This window comes from Zootoca vivipara, chromosome 1 (assembly GCF_965207765.1).
Source record: "Zootoca vivipara chromosome 1, rZooViv2.hap1.1, whole genome shotgun sequence".
NCBI lineage: Eukaryota > Metazoa > Chordata > Lepidosauria > Squamata > Lacertidae > Zootoca > Zootoca vivipara.
In genome coordinates, this window is record NC_142582.1 from 54,270,411 (window position 1) to 54,293,201 (window position 22,791).

The window sequence follows — 22,791 nt, forward strand, 5'->3', positions numbered from 1 at the left end:
TAGAGACCAGTACGGGAGGGGCATGTTTTATTGCAGGTGGGCAGATGAAGGCACCTAGTTTTGCTTCTACAGCTGCACCATGCTGTTTTCTCTCTGTGTGTGCTCCTCCCAGTGGTCATTCCTCATATGGTCACTTCTGTGGATACATGACCTGACTGTCTCCAGGGATTCCCATATGGCGAGGTCAATGTTGCCAGCCTTAACGTCACATTAGCAGACCTCTTCGTAATGCAGAGTTGGTCTGCCAGCAGGCCAGTGCCTGAAGCCAGCTCCCCGAAGAGCACGTTCTTGGGGATCCTGCCATCTTCCATTCTGTGGACATGACCAAGTCTGCACAGACAACAGTGAGACAGGAGTGTGAACATGCTGGGAATGTGGGCTTGGGGAGCACATCTTTGTTGAGACTCTGTGCTTCCGTGTGATGCCCAAAATCTTCCTGATGCAGCGCATATGGAAGGCGTATGGAGGGTGTAAGCTGCCCACAACATAGTTCCATAAAGCAGTGTGTTCAACCCTGGCAAACCATCTTGGTATTGCTCAGTAGCATAGAAATGGGCAGATATGGGGCATATTGAGGCAGGAAACTGGCAATGAAGATTGTGCAATTGGAGATGTAGTTCAGCTGTCCCAAAACCATCTATACCTCTATAGGTAGATGCTACCCACTAGTAATAAATTGTATTTGTATTGGTTGGGAAGCCAAGTCAACTACACACACCCCCTAGCCACTACTAATATCACTACATTCATGGCACCTGGAGTGCAAATGCATATGTTTTCCATGCAATTCTTTAGATACTGATTGATAGCATTGATGATTTAGGCTGCCATCTGATCCACACTTACCTGGGAAGAGACCACAGATCAGTGGTAGAGGGTATGCTTTGCATCTGAAAGGTCCCATGTTCAATCTCTGTCGTCTCCAGCCAGTGCTGGGAAAGCTTCATGCCTGAAACTCTAGAAAGTGTAGGTGACACTGAGATAGATGAGAAATGGTCTGAATTGTTATACGGCAGCTGCCTAGGTTCTTCCTTTGGGAGGAAGCCTCACTGAAAACGATAGGACTTGCTTCTGCATAGGATTGTGCTGCATGGCTCCCTAAGGAGTAAAAATTCCAGTATTCAAAGGTTAACATTGTTATCTTTGTCTTTTCCTTCACATTTTTTTAAAAAAACTTGCGTCAACCTTGGAATTATCTCTTAACTGCATAAACAAATCCTAAATTGGAGTTTGATTTTATTGTGTTTAATTTTAAGATTTTTAAAATAATAATAATACCGGTATTAATGGAAGAACATACCGTGCCATATGAATGAATTTAGATGCTTTCCCCATTCAACCTTCACCCAGTTCTCCACTCTCACTTAGCTGTTTGCTAAATGGACCAGAAATATGCATTCATCTCCAGTTACTTCTAAATATACAGAGAAGAAGGAGGAGGAGGAGGAGGAGGAGGAGGAGGGTGGGATGGATAATAAAGAGATTGCCATTCAACCTATTGTCCTTAACACTGTAATAGAATAGACACTGAGCAGTTGAGTTTTCTTATAGCATGGAATTAATTCCATGTATGATTATTGTACATAAAATGAAAAGACAGCAAAGCCCTGCCCATAGCCTTACAATATAGTATTATAAGTACAGTATACACAGCCTTTTCTGTATGTTTAATAATACAATGTAGTGAAAATAAAACATTCTTTCCTGGAATAATGGGGAAAGAGTCATGCTTGAGTAGTCTTAGATGTTTGCAGTCACCTGTGAAATTCGGCATCAGCACATTAAAAACACAAATAGGTTGACTACATTTTAAATCAGAAAGCAGTCATGTAAATACATGTATACCTGGATTCTTCAAGCTGTTATCTTCTATGATTACAGGTTTGTACAAAAAATGTTAATGCTGCATAAGGTGTCCTTTGTGTGGAACATTAAAAGTTCTTTCACATTGAACTTTGGAAACACCTCTCTTCTGAGGACTGTGACAAACTTCAAGTATTTTGCTGTAATTTTGCATTATGATTTCCAATGTGGAAATTGTTCCTCTGTACACAAATCTTGCCAAAATAAGGTGATCATATGACCATTGATGAGGCTCCTTTAAAGAAACAAAACAAACACTAGTTCTGGAGTTAAGAAAATAAAGCTCATTACAATGTAGTTGGAGTAGTTAAGTAAGTGGGGTGTATGGGGTGTTAGGGGAGGGGTAGTATCTCTAGTGACAGACACAGCATGCTCCTTCTGGGGTAGTGTGTCCACCTTTGGTCTCCACCCTGCACTCAGCTCTTACCTGTGGCTCCTAGAAGCGGTCTCCATGTGACAATGGCCACACACTGGGAATGCCTTTGACTGGCCGGCTACACCAGAGGAAGGTAGTTGGTGGGTTTCAAACCCTTGGTGAGTTAGGGACTTCCCCTGCATGAGAAGACAGACTCCAGCAGATTTGAGTGGATGAGACCAGTCGTGGGTACAACGGTCAAGAAGGTGGTTTGTGCATGTGATGTAGAGGGAAGTGAGGTGCAGGGGGAGCTCGTCAACCTTGAAAGGTAGCTTATCTAGGAGAAGGAAAACTCTGATCCTAACATAGCTGCCAAGTTCTCCCCCCCCCTTTTTAAAGGGAAATTCCCTTATGCTGAATAGGCTTTCTCGCGAGAAAAGGGAAAACTTGACAGCTATGGATCCTAAACCTCTGCTGCCTTGCAGGATATCTTCAGGAGAAGAAAAAGCTAAGGAATAAATCCTACACAAATCTGAGTTGAGTCCCTATGGCAGTTGGATGGTCACTTCAGTGCTGCTAACACAACAGTTTAACTTCACCCCCGGAGGCACACTCCACTGTTTCTTGAGATAGACAGATGCCAAATGTTAAGTAAGTTTAGGATCACTGATTTCAGTGACACTGAATGGTCCCACGCACCATTGAACTCAGTGGAACTTAGTTCTGCACACACAAAGGATTGCACTGCCCAGCTCCAGTCCTGAACATACATATTGGGAAATATGAACTTCCTTCTGAATAGACATGCTTAGGTTTGCACTATAGATCCTATGTGTACTAGCTGAATCACACCTTTCTGCCTTTTAATGTTTATTTCATTTATTATAGAATCACTGCATTGGAGAGATGGAAGGGGCAATGAGGACCATCCATTCCAACCCCCTGCAATGCAGGGATCTTTTACCAAACATGGGGATTGAACCCATAACTCTGAGATTGAGAGCCTTATGCTCTACCAACTGAGCTATTCCAGTATTACTTTTATACAGAACTTACAATCGTGTTCTGTCAAGATTGCTGATCAGGTGTACAGCCACTGAGTTTCAATAAAACTACAGTACAGTATTTGCTTATTCTCATACTATTCACTGGGCCCTGCTCTTTTCTGGTTTAACTTGTTTGTAAACTGGGCTTTCCTGCATAAAGGACATATGGCCAAGCTAATGTTAATAGTTGTAGTAGGTGTAGCCAATGAGAAAAGTGACCATTGGTTGGTCTCCTAAACTCTCTGTAAAATAATGAAATGATTTTTTTCATTTTTATAGAGCTGATTGAAAAGAGAAAATCTGGGCTAGAAGAAGGGTCAGCTCTGTAGATGCACAATATCCTGAAAACATGCAGAGAGAGGTGGGAGGGGAACCAGATTTTAAAATACATTAGGCAAAATGCTCAGGGAGAGAAGGAAACTTGATGTTAACAATTCTCTGTTAACATTCCCCCAGCCCATTCCCCCACTCCCCAGTCTTCCAAAGCTATTCATGATTGTGGAGAGGAGTTTGAATTAGCTGACTCATGGCAGGGGCATCCCCCTATATAATGGACATGTTATACAGATGAAAAACAGAAGCCACTTTGTTCCAACATACTGTTGAAATCTGAAATGCTAAGTTCCATGTGTAGATGTAGATGCGAAATTGCTGCATTCTGCTGGTTGCAAGATAGGTGATGAGGTGTTTGGTGTTGGAGCAAAGGCAAAACTGGAATGAGGGGAAGAGTTTGCTAAAGTGCTGTAAAGTAAGAGTTAAATTATTTTGTTTCAAGCCAAGGGACATGTCTCTCTCAAGTTCTTTTCTTGCATATAATCTAACTCCAACTTCGAGTCAGTGGTAGGACCATATTCAGGTGTACATACAGTGGCCGCTAAGAGGGCAAAAGAGGACACAGATTTGTATATGCATAGATACAAATTTGGAAATAATTACAGTAATTTAAATGAGAGCTGGGGAACCAGGAGCCCTCCAGATGTTGTTGAACTCCAGCTTCCATCAGCCCAAGCAGTATGACCAATGACCAGGCGTGATGGGAGCTGTAGTTTTTATGTTGTGAACTGCCCCGTCACCTTCAGATGAAGGGAGGCATACAAACAAACAAACAAACAAACAAGCTCAGCCGTACCTGGCGGTCCACAGGTTCTCCATCTCACCCTAGTAGGGAAGATTGTGCCCAGGTACCCTGTTTCTCCGAAAATAAGACGTAGCCATAAAATAATCCATAGCAGGATTTTTAAGCATTCAAGGAATATGTCATACCCCGAAAATAAGCCATAGTGATAGGCAGTTTAACCTTGTAGGTTAAACTGTACCATACCTAATTAAAAAAATAAGACACCCCCTGAAAATAAGCCATAGTGTTTTTTTTAAGGAAAAATGAATATAAGATGGTGTCTTATTTTCGGAGACACACGGTAGCCTGTGTGTTTGCTTCATCTACTTTCCCAAGTGTTAACTGTTGATTGGCCACACCAAGGTCCCTGCTAGCTGTCCCTGCATAGGATTCTTTAAAACTTGTCCTGGACCAGACAGCCTTTTCAAATAGAGGCATTTCCTCTGATCGCTCTCGAACAGAGTACTGGCCTCTGTAAAGTACTACACATGACCACCCGCAGTAGACATTCCGAAAGAACCTAGCCCTCTTTCAGACTTTCTTCAACAATTTTTTTTTTTGGGGGGGGGAACCCAAACTCTCTTTTATCTGTCTCCAGCCTTAGCATTTTTTTTGGATAAGTTCTTTCTTTTTGCCAAGGAACATGCCTTTTGAATATGGACTTCCCAGTTATCATAATCCTTTAATGAGATTTACAGATAATAGGTTTATTCAATTCTGGGGTCAGTAACAGATTAAAGGAAATATGACTGGGGTAAAGAACACTTGTTCCTAGGGGTATGTAAACACTTGTTTTACTGTATTTTATCTTGGGAGGATCTTGTCACGAATAAATTGGAAATCTAGAGTGTTGAGGGTTTTTGGCAGACTCTCCCTCAAATACCCAGACGTAGGTGGGATGCTATTATGTTGTTCTGTGAGATACAGGAGATTGCAGAAGTGCCTTCTGACCCTGCACTTACAAAGCAGTGGAAAACTGAGGTAATGAGTGTGAGATTTCATTCTGAGCTACACCCCAAAAGTTCATTGGAAGGTGAAGCTTTGACTTTTCTTTTTAAATTTATTTTATTCCTTGGAAATGTATCATGTAGAAGAACAGCATGAGTTAGTGCCTGCAGCAGAGCTGGAAGTTCATGTTGGATTTCCACAAATGATTGAAGGAAGGAAAAAAACCCGAGATCTGCATCTAGCATAAATCATGTGAACTATATAATTTAGTATATATGCTTAATATATTTGGGCTGCCAAATTTGAAGAAATCCTTGGCGGAGGTATAAGGAACGAAGGAACAAAAGTGATAATTTGTGTGCCCGCTTGAGTGTGTGCCATCTGTTGGTGACTTTTGAGCTGCTTCAGTGCAAAAGGAACTTTAGGCTATGCTGCTCCTGCCAAGATTTTGAGCCTGAGCTATCAAACCGTTGGGTGAACAATGGAATGTTGACTTAAGTTGGATCATTCTGACAGCAGTAAGATGATAATTCAGGAGCAAGCACATCAGAGATCTCATCTGCCTAGCAGCACAATCCTGTGTATATTTACTCAGAGGTATGTCCCACTGAGTTCAGTAAGACTTACTCCCAAGTAAGCCTGCATAGGACTACAGCTGGACACAGCAAAACTAAGTGGGATGGGGCGAAGTGGGGAACAGCTTTCCACTTCCAAAGTCCTACCAGTTTGTGGGCACTTTGGTTCCTTTTTTGCTCTGGCATTAAAAATTTCTACCCAGCTTGAAGTGTGTGTGTGTTAGTTATCCATACCAGTTATGTGGATGGTGTGTGAGGGAGTTATGGTCAGTTATTGTATTCAGACTCATGCATGGGAATCTACACTCATGTCAGGAATAAATCATGTATGCCAAGTGTCAATCAAAGTCATGAAATAACTACAAATGTCATGAAAAATTGGTTTATCACCTGGCTTTTAAATATGCTCTTTCATTAAATATGATTATCTGGAATATTCCCTATTCTAATAAAACAGCAAGCTTCAAAAATAATGCTATTGCTTCATGTTTTTGTAAACTGTTTTGAGGTTTTTTTCTGTACAATCAAGCAGTATATAAATTTTATGCAATAAATAAATGATAAATAAAAAGTGGGTGCCCAAATGTATTTTTGGGCTACAAGTAGGTCTCTGGTCTGAAAAGGTTGAGGACTATTGTGGATTGAACCAGGAGCCTGTAGCAAAACATGCAGGGGAAAAATAGTTTATTTCTGATGAGCAGGTTGTGTTAATCTGACGTTAATATCAGCTATTTTGTTCAGGGGAGGCTCCCAATGGAATGTATCTGGTAGCATTGTTTATTCTATTCTGCAGGAAGATTTCACTTCCCATCTTTTCAACCCGAGGGTAATAACTTGTGGGGACACATACAGATTATGATGCTGAGCTGGAGTGAACTAGTGCAAATCTGTGCTTTGGGTGAATTTAGAAGAACCCCACACTACATCTGCCAGGGACTGGATTGGGCAGGGCATGTTATGCTTAGACATGTTGCTCACAATCCCAGCTTTGCTTGTTAAAAAAAAAAATGCCATAGGCTTTCCCACTTCTTTTCTACCCGGATACTTTGAATTTGATTGCGTTGGAAAGGTTAAATGAAATAAAATGAGGTCCCTCCTCCATCACCATAACTTGCTGCTAGGCACCCAGTGTTGCCAGTTGTGATGAAAAGGCAAGATGGGAGACCTTTTTGTGTTGTTGACTCTATAGATGTCAGCATCAGCTGCTTGCTGATCCAAAAGTTCATGGGCAGGATTTGCCCAGACACTGGCCCAACACTTGCACAGCCCCTCCTTATTCAGTTGGGATTGAGAGATAAGAGTTGTGTGTCACCTGCAAACTGATGACACTGCATCCAAGCCCCCAGATGGCACCTCCTACCAGTTTCATATAGATATGGTGACCCAACAGCATGAATCCCAATGATTCAGAAGTCTTCCAATGTTACTCTCTAGTTGTTGTCCCCTAGGTAGAAATGCTGCTACTGTAACACAGTCCTCCCATTCCCTACCTCACAGAGCTGCTCCAGGATACCATGGTCAGTGATATCAAACACTGCTAAGAAGTCAAGCAGAATCAACAGGTAGCACTCCCTATGCCTCTCTCCAAATAAAGGTCATATTGTAAGGCTGACTGAGGCTGTTTCAGAGCTGTTTTCAACGAGATTGAAATGGGTCTAGATAACCTGCTTCATCTAGACATGCCTGTACAGTGGTGCCTCGACTTACGAATTTAATCCGTTCCGAAGGCGCCTTCGTAGGTCGAAAAATTCGTAAGTCGAAAAGCGCCATTGGAAACGCAATTTCCCATAGGAATGCATAGGAAATGGAAAAATTCGTAAGTCAAAGTGACCCCATCTAAAAATTCGTAAGTTGAAAAAACCCTATTTAAAACTGCCACGGTTTCCGTTCGGATGTCAAGAAATTCGTAAGCATGCGGCCATTTGCCCCATTCGTAAGTCGAAAAATTCGGTTGTCATTCGTAAGTCGCGGTACCATTGTAGTTGGCTAGCCACCACACTTTCTATCACCTTGCCCAATAAAGGAATATTTGTGACGGGGCAGTAGTTATCTAAGACCTCAGGGTCCAGGGCGGTCCTCTTAGGAGTGGATGCACAGCCTCTTTTTGTTCAGTGTGGTGGGCATCACCCTTTCCATAAGTGAGGCATCAACTGGAACCAGCTGTGAGATCTTAACAGATACAATGGACAGGGTTCAAGAGAGCATGTGGGAGGCTTAACTCGCACCTTAATGTGTGTGTGTGTGTGTGAATACCTAATACATAGGCTGTTGACAGTGATAATGTGTATGGGGAGGGAAGTCCCTGATTTGAAGATAGCCCATTTCCTCCCTCCCCCCAGTCACAGTAACTATGGATATGATTAAGCCAAATACTGTACAAACACCTTTTTAGTTATGCTCATTTGAATAGCAGAATTATAAGCAAGTATTTAACTCTCCTGTTAAATGAATTAGGTTCAAAACTGCTTAACTTTAGCTGCTGATGTTAACAGTTTAACTAGACAGGAATTCTTCCCCTTGTGTGACTGGAGCATATCTACTCTCCTGCAAGTTTCCTGCTGTGTTCCTCCTCCTTTAGAAAGGATATCTCTAAAGAAGAGATACCACTGCACTCTCAGTGCTGATGTTAATTATTTCAAGTCAAGGAAATTAACTGTAATCAGCCAGGAAGGGGAAAGATCGCTGCCTCCTTTTAGTATCAGTTCGGGGCAGGGAGGAGTTTAACGTGCCCAAATACTTTTGTGAGCTTCAGGGGGAAAACAGGAAAAATGCTTACACGGTGAAGCAATTGAGCAGAATTGCTGGCTTCTAGGTGTATGCCTTTTTGTGTGTGCTTGTGCATTGGATAGAAACAAATGCATCTTCAAGTATATGCTTGTGGCTCGAACCACTCTTGCCTTTGAGAGCCTTGCTGGCTGTGCTGTAGTTAGTTTTTGATTTACTGTAATGGGAAGCAGGCTGCTGGAGGGGAGGGCTCTCTTAACCACGCCTCCACTAGTTTTATATCTACTTGGAAGAGAGCGGCATGCTTCCTCACCCCGGAGCTTCAGAGGACACAGATCAATGTGAATTCTTCCATTCACCACTTACTGCAACACAGCACATCTCCCCCTCCAAGCAACATTTTAATGGATCGAGCTGAGCTCAGCATTGGGCTTCTGCTGTTGCTGACCTGTTGCTTATCCAATGCACAGGGCTGGAGTTGGCTGTGGGGGGGTTCGAAGGAAGAAACCCTCCCACCCACAGAAGCTGCTGGTACTACTGAGGAGCAGACGGCACAGCAACTTGCCACGCCTGAGGCTGCCACCCTGAACACCCCCTTTGAAAGCACTACCCAGCAGAAGGGAAGAGTGTGGACTATATTCACCCTGAAAAGGCCAGACTTGACTGCAACCACAACGATCCCTACAGCTACATCATCTTCTGAGCTGGAAAGCAGGGAAGGAAATATTGCAGGGGTAGGGGCTGAAATATTAAACGTTGCTGAGGGAATCAGAAATTTGGTTCAGCTCTGGGACGAGAAGACAACCACAGGGACAGAGAGGACTGAGGCACCTGCAACAGCTGATCTTCTGACAGCATCTCCCATCCCTGTGACGGAGGCAGTGGGCACCCAAAATGCTACTTCCAACTCTACCGACGATGTGCAGACCTCCCTGGAAGCTGGGCAGCCAGAGCTGGTTCTCTCAGTGACTACAAAGCCTGCTGTTCTCTGGAACAAGACTAAAGTCCTCTTAAAGAAGCCTGAGATTCCACCCCCAGGTAGTGCTTCTTTCTCATTTTCGCCAGATGATCACACTGGGGGCACCAGGTTGGCTTTTCAAGAATCCACAGATGCGGGGCAAGGAAGTGCCACCACCCCAGGAACAAGGGCACCCCGGGGAGCTTTCGCAGAAAAACAAGGAATTTTGTCCAGTGCAAATGTTTTGGGATTGCAGGAGCTTCAGGCTAATAGCAGCCGCATGCATGCTGGAATTGCAGACAAGGTGGTGGGTGCTTTAGAACACCGGCTATTCAATTATGTCGCAGATCCAGACAAATCAGTCTCTAATGGCAATAGAACCCATCTCAGCCTTAAAAGCCACCCCTTCCTTAAGCATTCTGGGATAGCCGTAGCTGATGCACATAAGAACCGCTCTAGTGATTCTGTTTCTAATTCAAATGCAATTAATGTTATGGATTTCCCCCCTGCCAATAACTCTGACTCTTCTGAGTTTCTACTAACCTACACTATGCAACATTTTAGCAATAGTAGCACAGGGCTTCCTTCCTTCTTTCCTGGATTGACTCCAACAGCTGGCCACTGCTTGCCCTTACCGACCAATCTGTCATATTGCAACAACCTGGGCATGAAGCGTTTCCGAGTGCCGAATTATTTGCATCATGGCAGTGAGGAGGAAATTCGGGCTGCTTTGCATGAGTGGGAGGGGCTTCTTAAAACTCGGTGTCACCGCTACTTGGAGTGGTTTTTCTGCTTGCTGCTGGTACCTGGGTGTAGTGCTTCTCTTCCAATAACACCTCCACCATGCCGGGGATTTTGTGAGGCCCTGAAAGATCTGTGTTGGATTCATTTGAAAGAGGGGCAACTTCCGATATCATGTGACTCTCTCCCAGCGGAGGATGGTGTTTATTCATGTGTGTTTGTTAATGTTTCAGCAGGTAATGTGGCAGGGGCAATAATATCTCTTACCAACTCTTTCTCCCTCCCTCTCTCTCTCTACAACCAGGTAAGCTAATTCTGTGATGGATTCTGGTACTAAAAACAGCCACTTTGCAACTTTATAACACAAATCACGCCTCTCCATCTTTCAGGAGAGGGCATGAAGGAGGTGTCTATTTCTCTTTCACTGACAAGCAGGATGATCGCCATTGCTTACGGTCCTGGTGCTGAGCATCGTCCTGAGCCATACATTATAGCATTAGTTGCCAGTCTGTGGAATGGATACCACTAGTGGCAAAAGGCAAGTGGGAAGGGAAGGTGTTGCGGAACTCTGTGAAAGAGCAGGAGAGCCCATGAACTTGGTTGTAGCCCATGTATTTACATTGTAGACTACAGGGAAAGCCACCACCAACACATGGGAGGCTACATGTATACTGAATGTACAGTAGAGATACGTGTACTGTGGGCTTGACTTGTGACAAACTTGTCCAAAGTGTTGGCCACCTTTGTTTTCAATCAGCCTTCCTCACCCTGGTGTTCTCCAGATGTTTTGGACAGCCCCAGCCAGTATGCCCAATGGTCAGGGATGACAGCAGTTGTAGACCAAAACAACTGGAAAGGACCAGGTTGGGGACGGCTGCTTAAGATTCTAATCTTTTTAACATTTGGGAAACTTTAACACTACAGTGAGAAATTAATGGGAACTGGATGAGAGATAAGTTGATGGAGGGCATGTGTGTGTGTGTGTGTGTGTAAGAGAGAGAGAGAGAGAGAGAGAGAGAGAGAGAGATTTTCGCTCATCTGAAGTGAATGAAATCAGTGGGCTGTAATTAATAAAAATTTCTTTGGTTGCTTCATTTAACAAAAATCTTTCAAGTGAAGCCTCTTCATATCCTAAGAATGCATGTAATCCCACAGTGACATATGTGGTGATAAATAACATCTATTGGTGCTTAAAAATGCATGGGAGTAGGAATATGATAGGAAACTCTTACAAGTCAAATACCTAATTATTAGTGTTGTGTGTGTCCTGTATTGTATCCTAAGTGAGCTAAATTTTTTGTGTGACATTTGGAAAGAAATACAACTTCGGTTATCACCCCCACATCTTCATATCCAGCACATTTACATTTTAGGCTATGCAATGTAATGCCCTTTTAGCAGGTCCTTTATCTTCGAAAAACATGTTTTTTGCCTAGCTACCTGGCATTGGGCGTCTCCACTTTTCCCAGATCTTGGAATTCCCCATTCTCTCTACTGTGTGCCCTAACTGTAGCATTCTAGAAAGCAAGTTCCTACAAGACATGACTATTTCTTGGTGCCTCTGTGATAGTTCAGATTTCTGCTGGCAGAGAGTTATCCACTCAGTCTCAGAATTTTAGAACTTGGGGGTCATCCAGTGAAATTGCTTGGCAGTAGATTCAGGACAGAAAAAAAATACTTTTGGCAACATGTAATTAATCCAGGATATGGAGTATATTGCCGCAGGATGTTATGATAGCTGTTGGCATCAATGCCTCTTTATTTGGCAGATTTATATCTTTCTATTAGGTCTACCATGAATCCATCAATGGCTATTGGCTACAATAGTTAAGAAGAATGAAATTCCTTGTGTTCCATCTGGTATAAGTGTTTTTGATCCAGCAGTGGTCGGCAGCACACCCTGAACATCAACTTCAGAGCATAGGTGCCAACTCCCTGTGGCCCTGGGTGCCTGAGCACCCACAAAATTCCCCATGAAGGAGCCGGGCACCCACAAAATTAGGTGTCAGGGCTGTACAAGCTGCATGGCACCCACTGCCCCGGGCACCCACAGTCACAGGGCCAAATTGGCACTCCTGCTTCAGGGGGTTGGGGGCCCTCTAGTGCAGGGTGAAAGATGGCATGGGGGGGCTGCACAGGGAGGGGGGCTAAGCAAAAATCACCCCTCCATTAGCAGATTCCTCCATTGGATCAAATGCCATTCCATGTGCTCAAAAGTCCCAGCTGGGTTGTACCCTCTCTGGCTGCATATACAGTACACACTTTACCTTTGAAGCCAATTTCTTTCTTTCAAAGAATTCTGGGCACTGTAGTTAGTTAAGGATTGTAGGGAATTGCAACACTGTAAGCAGTGAACTACAGTGCCCAGAATTCTTTAAAAGAATGAAATGGGCTTTGGATGTGCTTTAAAGGTATAGTGTGTACAACACTCCCCAAATCTCTGGCTGGATACAGGGTATCCAACCTATATAAATTATCCAAATTTGCTTCTGTATCTTCTGAGGATTGACAAGAAGCAGTGCAGTTTATTATTATTATTAGTGGTAGTAGTAGTAGTAGTACCGGTAGTAGTAGTAATTACCACTTATATCCTAATCTTACTTTTCAACATAAAAACTTAGGTTTCCCAGTCTGCCTCCTATCCAGCACTGAGGTCCAAGTTTACTTAACTTCATTCAAAATGTTGCATCCTATAGCCTTTGACCCACAATGAAGCATGATACTTGATTCCTGGAACTTCTATGCAGTGCTTTTTTCTGAGAATTTCTGAGAGGAATTTCAAGGCACACTGTGATGCATAGTGGTTGAGTGATGTGTTTCGATAAGTGGGTCTCACTCTCCCTGCCATACTTAACACTAACTATTTTGTCTGGGTTCAGATATCATACCAAGCTGACGTTAGCCTAAAATGGAAGCAAAAGCTTCTCATTTCCCTCTCACAGACATGCTGGAGGAAGAGGCAATAATACATAAGTCTGAGGCTCACATAGCCCAACACGGTTTAGCATTTCATTTGAATGCAGCCTATATCTCAGCTTAAGCCTTACTGCACAGGGATTTTGTGAGCCCCAAATGCCACTGAAAGCATCTTAAGAAGGTGGACAGGATAGAAGTGGAACATAAGCTTCATTTCACGGCTAGATATTTATTTGCTTTAAGAAAATATAAGTTGAGATTCTCAGGATTCTGCAACCAAAATCTAATTACAGTCGTACCTTGGAAGTCAAATGGAATCCGTTCTGGAAGTCCATTCAACTTCCAAAACATTTGGTGCGGCTTCTGATTGGCTGTAGGAAGCTCCTGCAACCAATCAGAAGCCGCAGAAGTCCCATCAGACGTTTGGGTTCCTGGAAGAGGAATGGGGAATGGATTTGCAATCACATAGCTTTTTTGTTGTTGAAATGGTTTAGACTAGGATTCACACCAGATTGATAGATGTAATCAGAATGGGAGTAATTAATCCTCTTGTATGTTTCACTGTTCCTTGGACCATTAAAGATGAAAAGGTTACCTTGATTTTTGCAAAGAACACACAGGCCAGTTTTCATTTAATTTAGTAGCCATTACATCTAGCTTTAGCTGTTTTGGCTAAATCACTTTTATGTGGGTCAGATATGAAGACTGCCAAATGAGTGTGAATCCAACCTTTCCATTTTTGACTGCCTTATTGTTCATCTGATATTAACTTCAACATATTGGTTCCCTTTATGGGTTTGCTATAATTATATGCATATGCAAGCAACCCAGATTCACGACCCAGTTGGGCTGAAGAACTTGAATTGACTTGGCATCCATAATGTAAACACGGATAAATTATTTCCATCACTTGAGCTTAGTAGGGTTGTAGGATTGAGAGCTGCCGCTTATAGGTATGTATACAAGGAGCCTAAAATAAGGTGTGGGATACCCTCTACCATCTAGAGTAGCCCAGTGTTTGTTAAGGTTAGACCAGCAGTTTTGGTGGTGTTCCAGACACAAAAGGGAGGCAGCCAAAATTAAAGTTCATCAAGTTAGATCTTCACCATTTGCCTGACACAGCATAGTGATGAGGGCTGATGGGCCTTGCTTGGATAGGAGAGGTGCTACAACAGAAAAGGCCCTTAAAGGACTAAGTTTGGCATATACCGGTAGTTTGCCGGTTTTACAGATGGGAACTGAATGGAGAGAATTTTAGCTGTACAAGGACACGCTGTACAATACAGAAACTAGGGGCTAAAATAAATAACATTTATGGGAACAGTTGATCTTAAAATCAGATCTCACATACTTCTAAGTCCAGAATGTTTAAAACGTTGCCTTGGGGCCAGTTGTGATATGATATGTAGCTATATATCTGAGTGCATATCTTTATCTCCTGTGCCTATCAATAATCTTGAAATAGCTGCCAGAATTCACAAATCTTCTTTTGAAAATAGATAGGATTTGCGTACTAGTTCTCACATTATGTCTGCAGGTATTTGACTTGTGAAAACACTCCAGAGTGTTTTTTTGAAAATAATATGTACGCCTGCTCACTTTCTTTACTGTAATATTTCTTCTTTAATTTGAGTGTTAGCTGGAAAAGTTAAGATTGCTTGGCTTTCCACCCAGTCATACTCTTCCTTCCTTCAGACAGGCAGCCAGCAGGCGTTTCCTTATCATTAATTCTTACAGATCTTGCATCGCAGGGTCAGAAAAAAACTCCACACAGCATTATTGAGTGTTTTGATGCTGCACTTCCTTTTTAGGGAAAGCCTCCATACAAAAACACCCACAGAATAAGGTAGCATTCCTCAATACCTGGTGGGATTTATAAAGACAGTTGTCTGCATTGACACATGAATGCATTGGGATAAAAATCTTCACTGTCTCTTCTGAAACAAACCCATTTTATTCAAGACATCTTGAATAAGTCCCACTAGGACTGCCTGCTTGCTTGCCCTGCTGTTATGTGAACCCTCTAGTGATGGCACTGCTGCCAGCCTCCCCCTTGAGGGCTCATGAGGAGGAGCCTGGCAGCTGCTCCACCTCTTTCCCTCCTGTGCTTGCTTGCTGGTGGGGCTTACCTGGCAGCAGCAGTGTAATTGTTCACAGAACAGCAGCTTGACTCCCAGCCCTTTCCGGTGTCACCACTAGAAAAGGCTTCAAGCATGTCTGAAGGGAAAGGGGAGTCTGAAAGGGGAGGCTTGGGGCTGAATGGGTGTGAGCTTGGCAGCTGCAACAGTACTGCTGCTTTGAGGGCTCAGGTGGTAAGCTCCTGGGGAGTGGGTCTGCATTGAAGGGTGCCCTTTGAGGGCAGCTTGTTCAAGGCCCACCGAAACCTGGCAGCAGACCTGAATTCCTTTCCTTGATTCTTTGAAGATTCATTGATTCACACAAGCTAAGGATCTTACAAGAAAGAACATGTTTTTTCTTGAAGCAGGAGCCTCTTTCTTAGACACCAGTTGAGTCTAAGATAACTTAAGATTGAACCGTTGTACTAAAATATTTAAATGGCACTTTTATCTACTGAGAGCATGCAGAGCAGAAGTGTCTCAGTATGAATAACATTCACTATGGTGCTTCAGATGTGCTTTGTTCTGCACACACCCGGTGGAACTATTATCTTTGTGCCACATTGTGGTTATTTCAGGCACATGTTCCTGTCCAGGGATTCAGCGGTCCACACATCTGCCATGTGGGGAGGAAGGCGTTCTTCAGTGTGGTTTCCAATTAGAGTGATTGTTCTTTTTCTTCCATCGCAAGATTGAATCTTCATGCATAAAACCCTTTATTTTTTCCTTCCAGTAGCACCTTAGAGACCAACTAAGTTTGTCATTGGTATGAGGTTTCGTGTGCATGCACACTTCTTCAGATACACTGAAACAGAAGTCACTAGACCCTTATATATAGTCAGAGGGTGGGGAGGGGTATTACTCAGAAGGGTGGTGGGAATGGGTGATTGGCTGATAGGAGTGGTAAACCTGTTGACGACTGTTGATAACTGCAATTGGTCTTACAGGAAAATGCAAGGGGTGAGATGGCTAAAAATAGCTTTATCATGTATAATGAGATAAGAATCCATTGTCTCTATTCAGACCAGATCTCTCCATGGTTTTAAGTTTGGTAATAAGTTGCAATTCAGCAACTTCTCTTTCCAGTCTATTTCTGAAATTCTTTTGTAATAAGATAGCTACTTTGAGATCTTGTATAGAATGTCCTGAGAGACTGGAGTGTTCTCCTTCTGGTTTCTCTGTCTTGTGATTCCTGATGTCAGATTTACGTCCATTTATCCTTTGGCGTAGGGTTTGGCCTGTTTGTCCAATATAGAGAGCTGAAGGGCACTGTTGGGATTTGATGGCATACACAATGTTAGAAGATGAGCAATTAAATAGTCCTGAGATGGTATGTTTGGTGGTGTTGGGGCCAGTAATGGTGTTGTTCGGGTGTATGTGGCAGCAAAGTTGGCATCTGGGTTTATTGCAGGCTCTGGTACCAGCGTCCATATTGAGTCTGGTTGTATTATTGTGGGTGAGGAGTTGTTTAAGATTGGGTGGCTGTCTGTAGGCAAGGAAAGGTCTTCCTCCCGGAGCTTGAGAAAGAGAGCTGTCATTGTCTAGGATAGGTTGTAGATCACTGATGATGCGTTGAACTGTTTTAACTTGGGAGCTGTATGTGATTACTAGTGGTGTTCTGTTATTTTCTTTTTTGGGTCTGTCTTGCAGCAAGTTCTCTCTGGGTATCAGTCTGGCTCTATTGATTTGTTAACTTCATTGGGCGGATATTTTAGTTCTAAAAAGGTTTGCTGTAGATCTCTTAGGTGAGAGTCTCTGTCTGTAGAGTTGGAACAGATGCGGCTGTAATGTAGGGCCCGGCTATATACAATGGATTGTTTGGTATGTTTGGGATGGTAGCTAGAAGCATGTATATATGTTTGTCGGTCAGTTGGTTTATGGTATAAGGTGGTGTCCATACGCCCATCCTGTGTTTTTATAGTAGTGTCCAAAAAATGTATTTCCTGCATAGATTGGTTCATTGTTAGGTTGAATGTCTGGTGGAAGATGTCCAGGGTCTGTTGACCATGTGTCCAGATAATAAAAATATCGTCAATGTATTGCAGGTACAAGAGAGGTTTGAGTGGGTTTAGGAAACGTTGTTCTAAATCTGCCATGAAGATGTTGGCATACTGTGGGGCCATGCGGGTGCCCATTGCTGTGCCGCTGATCTGGAGGAACAGGTCATCACCAAATTTGAAGTGGTTGTGGGTAAGGACAAAATGGCAGAGTTTGGTAGCAAAGTCCGCTGTGGTTTTATCTGAAATGGTGTTCCTTATGGCTTGTAAACCATCGTTGTGTGGGATGTTGGTATACAGAGATTCCACATCCATAGTGGCTAGTATAGTATTGTTAGGAATATTATTCAAAGATTGTATTTTCCTCAGAAAATCTGTGGTGTCGCGTACGTAGCTGGGAGCACTGATGGCATATTGTTTCAGAACAGAGTCCATATAGCTGGAAACACCCACTGTAATGGTGCCAATACCTGAGATGATGGGGCGCCCTGGATTTCCTGGTTTGTGTATTTTATGTGAAAGATAGAAAGTTCCTGTTTGAAGTTCCGCTAGTGTGTTTGTGAGGATCTGTTCTTGGATGTGCGGGGGTAGCTCCTTAACAATCTTGTTCTGTTCTTTTTGTATTCTTGTGTGGGGTCTGAGTCCAATTTTATGTAAAAGTTTCCTGTGAGCCTCCTGGATGTAATCAGTTTTGTTCATGATGACTACAGCTCCACCCTTGTCCGCCTCTTTAATTATAATGTCTGGGTTGTTCCTGAGATTATCTATGGCTCTCCTTTCAGCATGGTCTAGATTTTGTTGTAAGCGATGGTGTTTTCTGGTCACATCCGTTGGATTCTGTGGCGGAAGCAATTGATGTACAGATCTAGTGTAGTATTGCGTCCATCAGGAGGGGTCCATGTGGAGTCCCTTTTTGTGTAACATTTTTTCAGTGGTAGTTGGTGGTCAATGTTCTGTTCATTAATGTGTTGGGAGGGTGGCGGTTGTTCCCCAGTAGGTTGAGAGGTGTTGTGTTAGGAAGATGTTGTTTGTTCTACTTTGTCTTGTTCTTAATTTTTGTCCTTTATTTTTTGTAATCTTAGTATTGTTGGCCTTTCTAGAACCCTGATGGATGCTCTAATCTCATAGAAGGATATCTAGTTAGTTAGATGGGAAATGCACATCTTGACAATAAAATTTATGTTCAAGGAGCCTTTCCCCTTGAGGGTCCATGAATACGCTTCCCTATTTTCAATGCTTTATTCTGCAGGTACATATTCTGCAGGTGGTTCCTGCCATGAGTACAGGTTGCGAAAAGTTCATAGAAAACACACATGTCCCAAATGTTGATAGAACAACTTAGAGGGGGTGGCTGGCTGGGTCCCGACTCCTTAGGCCCTCAGGCTTTAAACCTTGGGATTGTATTCTTTCTTCTCTTCTTGTAAGTTGGGATCAACTGGTGGGATACTGCAGCAGTGCTTTTTCTAGCTGAAGGAAGGAGCGCACACAGGGTTACTGCAGTTGCCTTTGCTGCTGCCTCTCTTGGCTTTCACGAGAGAGCATGCATAGCCTTGTGTGCAAGGAACCAGTGGAGATGTCTTAGCTGCCTCGCATAGTTTTAAAGAGCCAAGGGAGGCATTTGGGACTGTACTGTGGGGTTCTTTCCAGCTTTCACTGATGAGTTAGTCACTCACTGTTTCCTTTTTAGGGATCTCAGGATCCTTCATTGGAGTTCCCTTTCCCTGGCCGCTAAACACTTCAATTGAAACTGCTATAAAAGCTGGGGGGAAGCAGGTTTGGATTGGGTGGAAATGTTCCTCTATTTAGCCCTGCTGGGCTTTGTTGGACTCTGCCTGCAGAGTGATACCAGCACCATGCCACTGGTACCGAGCTTCATGGAGGAATGGCTGAGCTGCCCTGGGATCCACTGAATCCCAAGCCAAATCCACTGTTGTCACAATAAGACATCGTGTCTGATCCATGCCTGATCACTGTACCAGCTCCAGGCTGGCACAGTGTTTTGCCTTTCCCTGTCTTCCACCTTGCCCAGCATGAGCAATAGGACTGCGGATGCTGTGGTGCCCCCCACCCTCCCATTAAGCTGAACTCATTCTCAGCCAGGATTTGGATTGCCTTTTGAACTCTCAGGAGAAGATGCCATACGAATGTTCTGCGTCCACTCTGGTTCTGTACCTCATTGGCTATTACTCCACCCTGTTTGACTCTGGTGGGTTCAGATGTTTCAAAATGTTTATGTTTGCTGTGGATCAATTTCTTCCAAAGGTTGCTGGTTAGGGTTAAAATGTACTTTGTAAGGTTGGGTTCATTTCAGTGCATTGAAATACCATGTTTTGTTCTATGCTACACTTGATGGTGATGTGGTGGGGCAGGAGGACAGGAGGAGGTTTTTGTCAGTGCACTTATCGGAAAGAGAAGAGGGCTGGTTTCTTCCTTTCCTCTTTGTGATTGCTTATGTAGCAGCGGTATTTAGGATGGCCACTTATGTATTGCTCAGAAAGAGGGCAAAAAGGACATTCATTTGCATGTACTGTACTAATTTGCACGTGCTAGTTTATGTTTATGCGCACACATTTAGAAACAATTACTATAGCTGAAGTAGAAATACAATGCTTCTCACTGTAGCGGGGAACGCTGAGGGCTTGTCCACACTTCTGCTTGTCCCATGCCCAGAAAGCACAGGTCTGAGCAACTTTTCATTTATCCCACTATGTTACCTGGGAAAGCCGACTGATTGTGAGCTAATTTCTATTTTCAGTGCATGTGTGTTCTGCATTGACTTAAGCGTCAAACTCCATCATTTTTGTGTATGCTCAGATGCTGATTGCTGTAACCCTTTTACTTCCTAAAGGAAATGTCTAATTTTCGCACATTTACATGCACTTGGATTGATTTTACTTTAACCCTTTAGACAGTGTTCACAATTCTCCAGGCGCCAGGCACATTTTGTGATTGAAGTCACTTCTTATCAGTGTGAGTGGGTGTGCCTTGGAGGAAGTGGCCTCAGAGGCCAAATTAGGAGCCCAGCAGTCCTGCTTAGACTTTTGGGCTAGAAGTCAATATTTACATGTGAGTGGTGACAGTCCTGGAGAAAATAGGGATTCCAGCCACCCATTACTTATTTGATATACATGACTGTCCCATTTGGCTTACTGCACACATTTGCTGATGTAAATTTTTCCACATTCACAAAGTTCAACTGGCATTAGCTTGTGAAAACTAATATTCACCACATTTCAAATTCTTGTGAGTGTCAATCACTTACTCGGGTTAATACCAGGTTGCTGTGGAAACAGAGAAACATGGTGGAAACACAACTACCTTACTACCCCAGTATGTGCTGATAGTTAAAATTATAATCTTAAAATGGGAAAATTAAGTACTGTATAGAGTTCCCTAAGAGCTCTAGAATGTTCCTGGAGTTGACTCTGGCTATATACTGTATTGGCCTGGATATAAGCCACGCCCGCAAATAACCCGCACCTTTAAAATTCGGGGGGGGGGGCGGACGGACAAAAAAAGATAATAACCAAATATAAGCTTCTCCCCTAAAATTCTGCAGGCACTCACACCCGTAAATGGCAAATGTAGAAGAAAACCCTACAGCGATATTGTAAAAGTCAATTTTTGTAAGATCACGAATTTAAGCCGCACTTTAACTTTCCACAGTCGGAATTTGGAAAAAAAAGTGCGGCTTATATTCAGGCCAATATGGTACATGTTAGCAGTTTCCTGCCACTGCGTATCAAATATGCTTTTTATGTTGCTGTACACACCAGAAAGGACTCTGGGATGGCTTCACACGATACATATTAGCTAATTTGTTTCCCCATGCTGAACGTACTGGTAGCTGTCATCTGCGCATGCTCCATGGCTGTCCTAAAACTACACACCTCACCTTAATCAACAGTTATGGTTTCAAACTGGATGGAAGCTGGATTGAGGGAAAACACATCAAATCACAGTATTTCTCAAGAAACAACAAGAAACATATGGACTGTGACTAACATCATGTGTACTCAGCATTCAACACCAGTGGTAAGAGTGCACTGAAGGCAGAGTAAGTGGTAATGTGCACACAAGCACAAAATCCATATTTGAGGCTGCACCTTCAAAGAACATGCATTTTATGCAATTCTTTCTATTGCTATAAGTATGGATAAAAGAGGGTTTTTTAAAAAGAAACCCCCCCCCCACAAATGTTTGCCTACCCCTTACAGGAGTATGGATATGAGTTTAAGCAACTTCATAATTTGAAACATCTGGCATACACCCTCTCTCTTTAATGGCACCAGTTCAGGGCAAACATTTGCATCATGTCCCAAACTTGCTGGCATTCGTGCCTTGTAATTTTTACAGCTGTCAAGAGGATATAATAGAATACAGTATTGTAGTCAGCAATCCTGGGGGGGGGGAGAATCTCTTTGGTCGGGTCTGGACATGAATCCAATTGGTGCAGTCTGTTTCGTACAGTGCTGTGTGCTTGGCTGATGAACCCAATGTTCCCATTCTTATCTCCTCCCTCCACCACATGTGCACACATAACACCATGGGTACCTGCTAGAATTTTTCCAGGGAAGGGGGGCAAAGTATAGATCTGTACCATGCATCTGGGAACAGGGCAACCTTTTCTGGTGGATTTCGTGACTGAGTATCTGCTTGTCCCATGCAGATCCTGAAAAACTTGTATCCCAGGTCAACTCTTCCATTGTTTCTCTGTGAGGGTAGACCTGCCATCCATCCGCAGCTAGACCTGGCATCCAGACAGGGTCCTGCCACAGTTGAAAACTCAATCCTTTCTCTGGCTCCATCTACTTCCTCTAGCCCTTAATGAATGACCTTACTGCTACAGTCAACTTCATAGCCCGCCCTGAATTTCCCTGAGAAAAAAACAGCGCCCTAGGTTAACAATACAGGGTTCTCATGCACCAACTTGTCCTCCTCCGCCCTAGAAAATGGGTATAACATTGGGTTACTTTGCAGGACTGGCATAAGCCACACTCTCTCAGACACAGCCCTTTCCCCTGCAATGTTGATGTACATAATAGCAATTAATTTGATCACTATTATTGATAGTGATAGTGATTAATGGTATTGGTAAGATTTTTTAAATAGTTTTACTGGTGGGGGAGTAACATTTTTCTGGTGTAAAATAAGACATGAATTACAAAAATCATGAACTCCTGGCTCTGCTGCTGCTTTTGGGTAGACATGCTACTGCCCAATTAAAGCTGTGCTACAATCCTGGATGCCTAAAGGGTTCTCTTTGGGGGGCATCCGTATCAGTATTTTTTGCTTTGGATCTCAGGTTCTACAAGGGAAAATTGTGCTCCCACCCCTGTTTTTGAACGAAAGCTGGGAATCTGGAAATCCAGGAGAGGGGACTACTCTCGTACCCATCTGCAGATGTTCATGAACACGATCTCCTAAAAAATTA

General features: G+C 43.1%; 1 protein-coding gene across 3 annotated transcripts in view; it reads left to right on the forward strand.

The window, feature by feature from the left end:
• Positions 1–22,791, forward strand: part of COL18A1 (collagen type XVIII alpha 1 chain) — a 157,636-nt gene that overhangs the window by 60,056 nt on the left and 74,789 nt on the right. The window contains exon 1 of one of the 3 annotated variants that reach the window (XM_035124164.3): positions 6,609–10,563. The exons of 1 other annotated variant lie outside the window; for it this stretch is intronic. In XM_035124164.3, coding sequence (XP_034980055.3) covers positions 9,033–10,563 — 1,531 coding nt within the window. In that variant the 5' untranslated portion in view covers positions 6,609–9,032. Of the gene's footprint in view, positions 1–6,608; positions 10,564–22,791 lie in introns of those variants that run through there. One more of the 3 variants, XM_035124174.3, reaches the window with a different exon arrangement.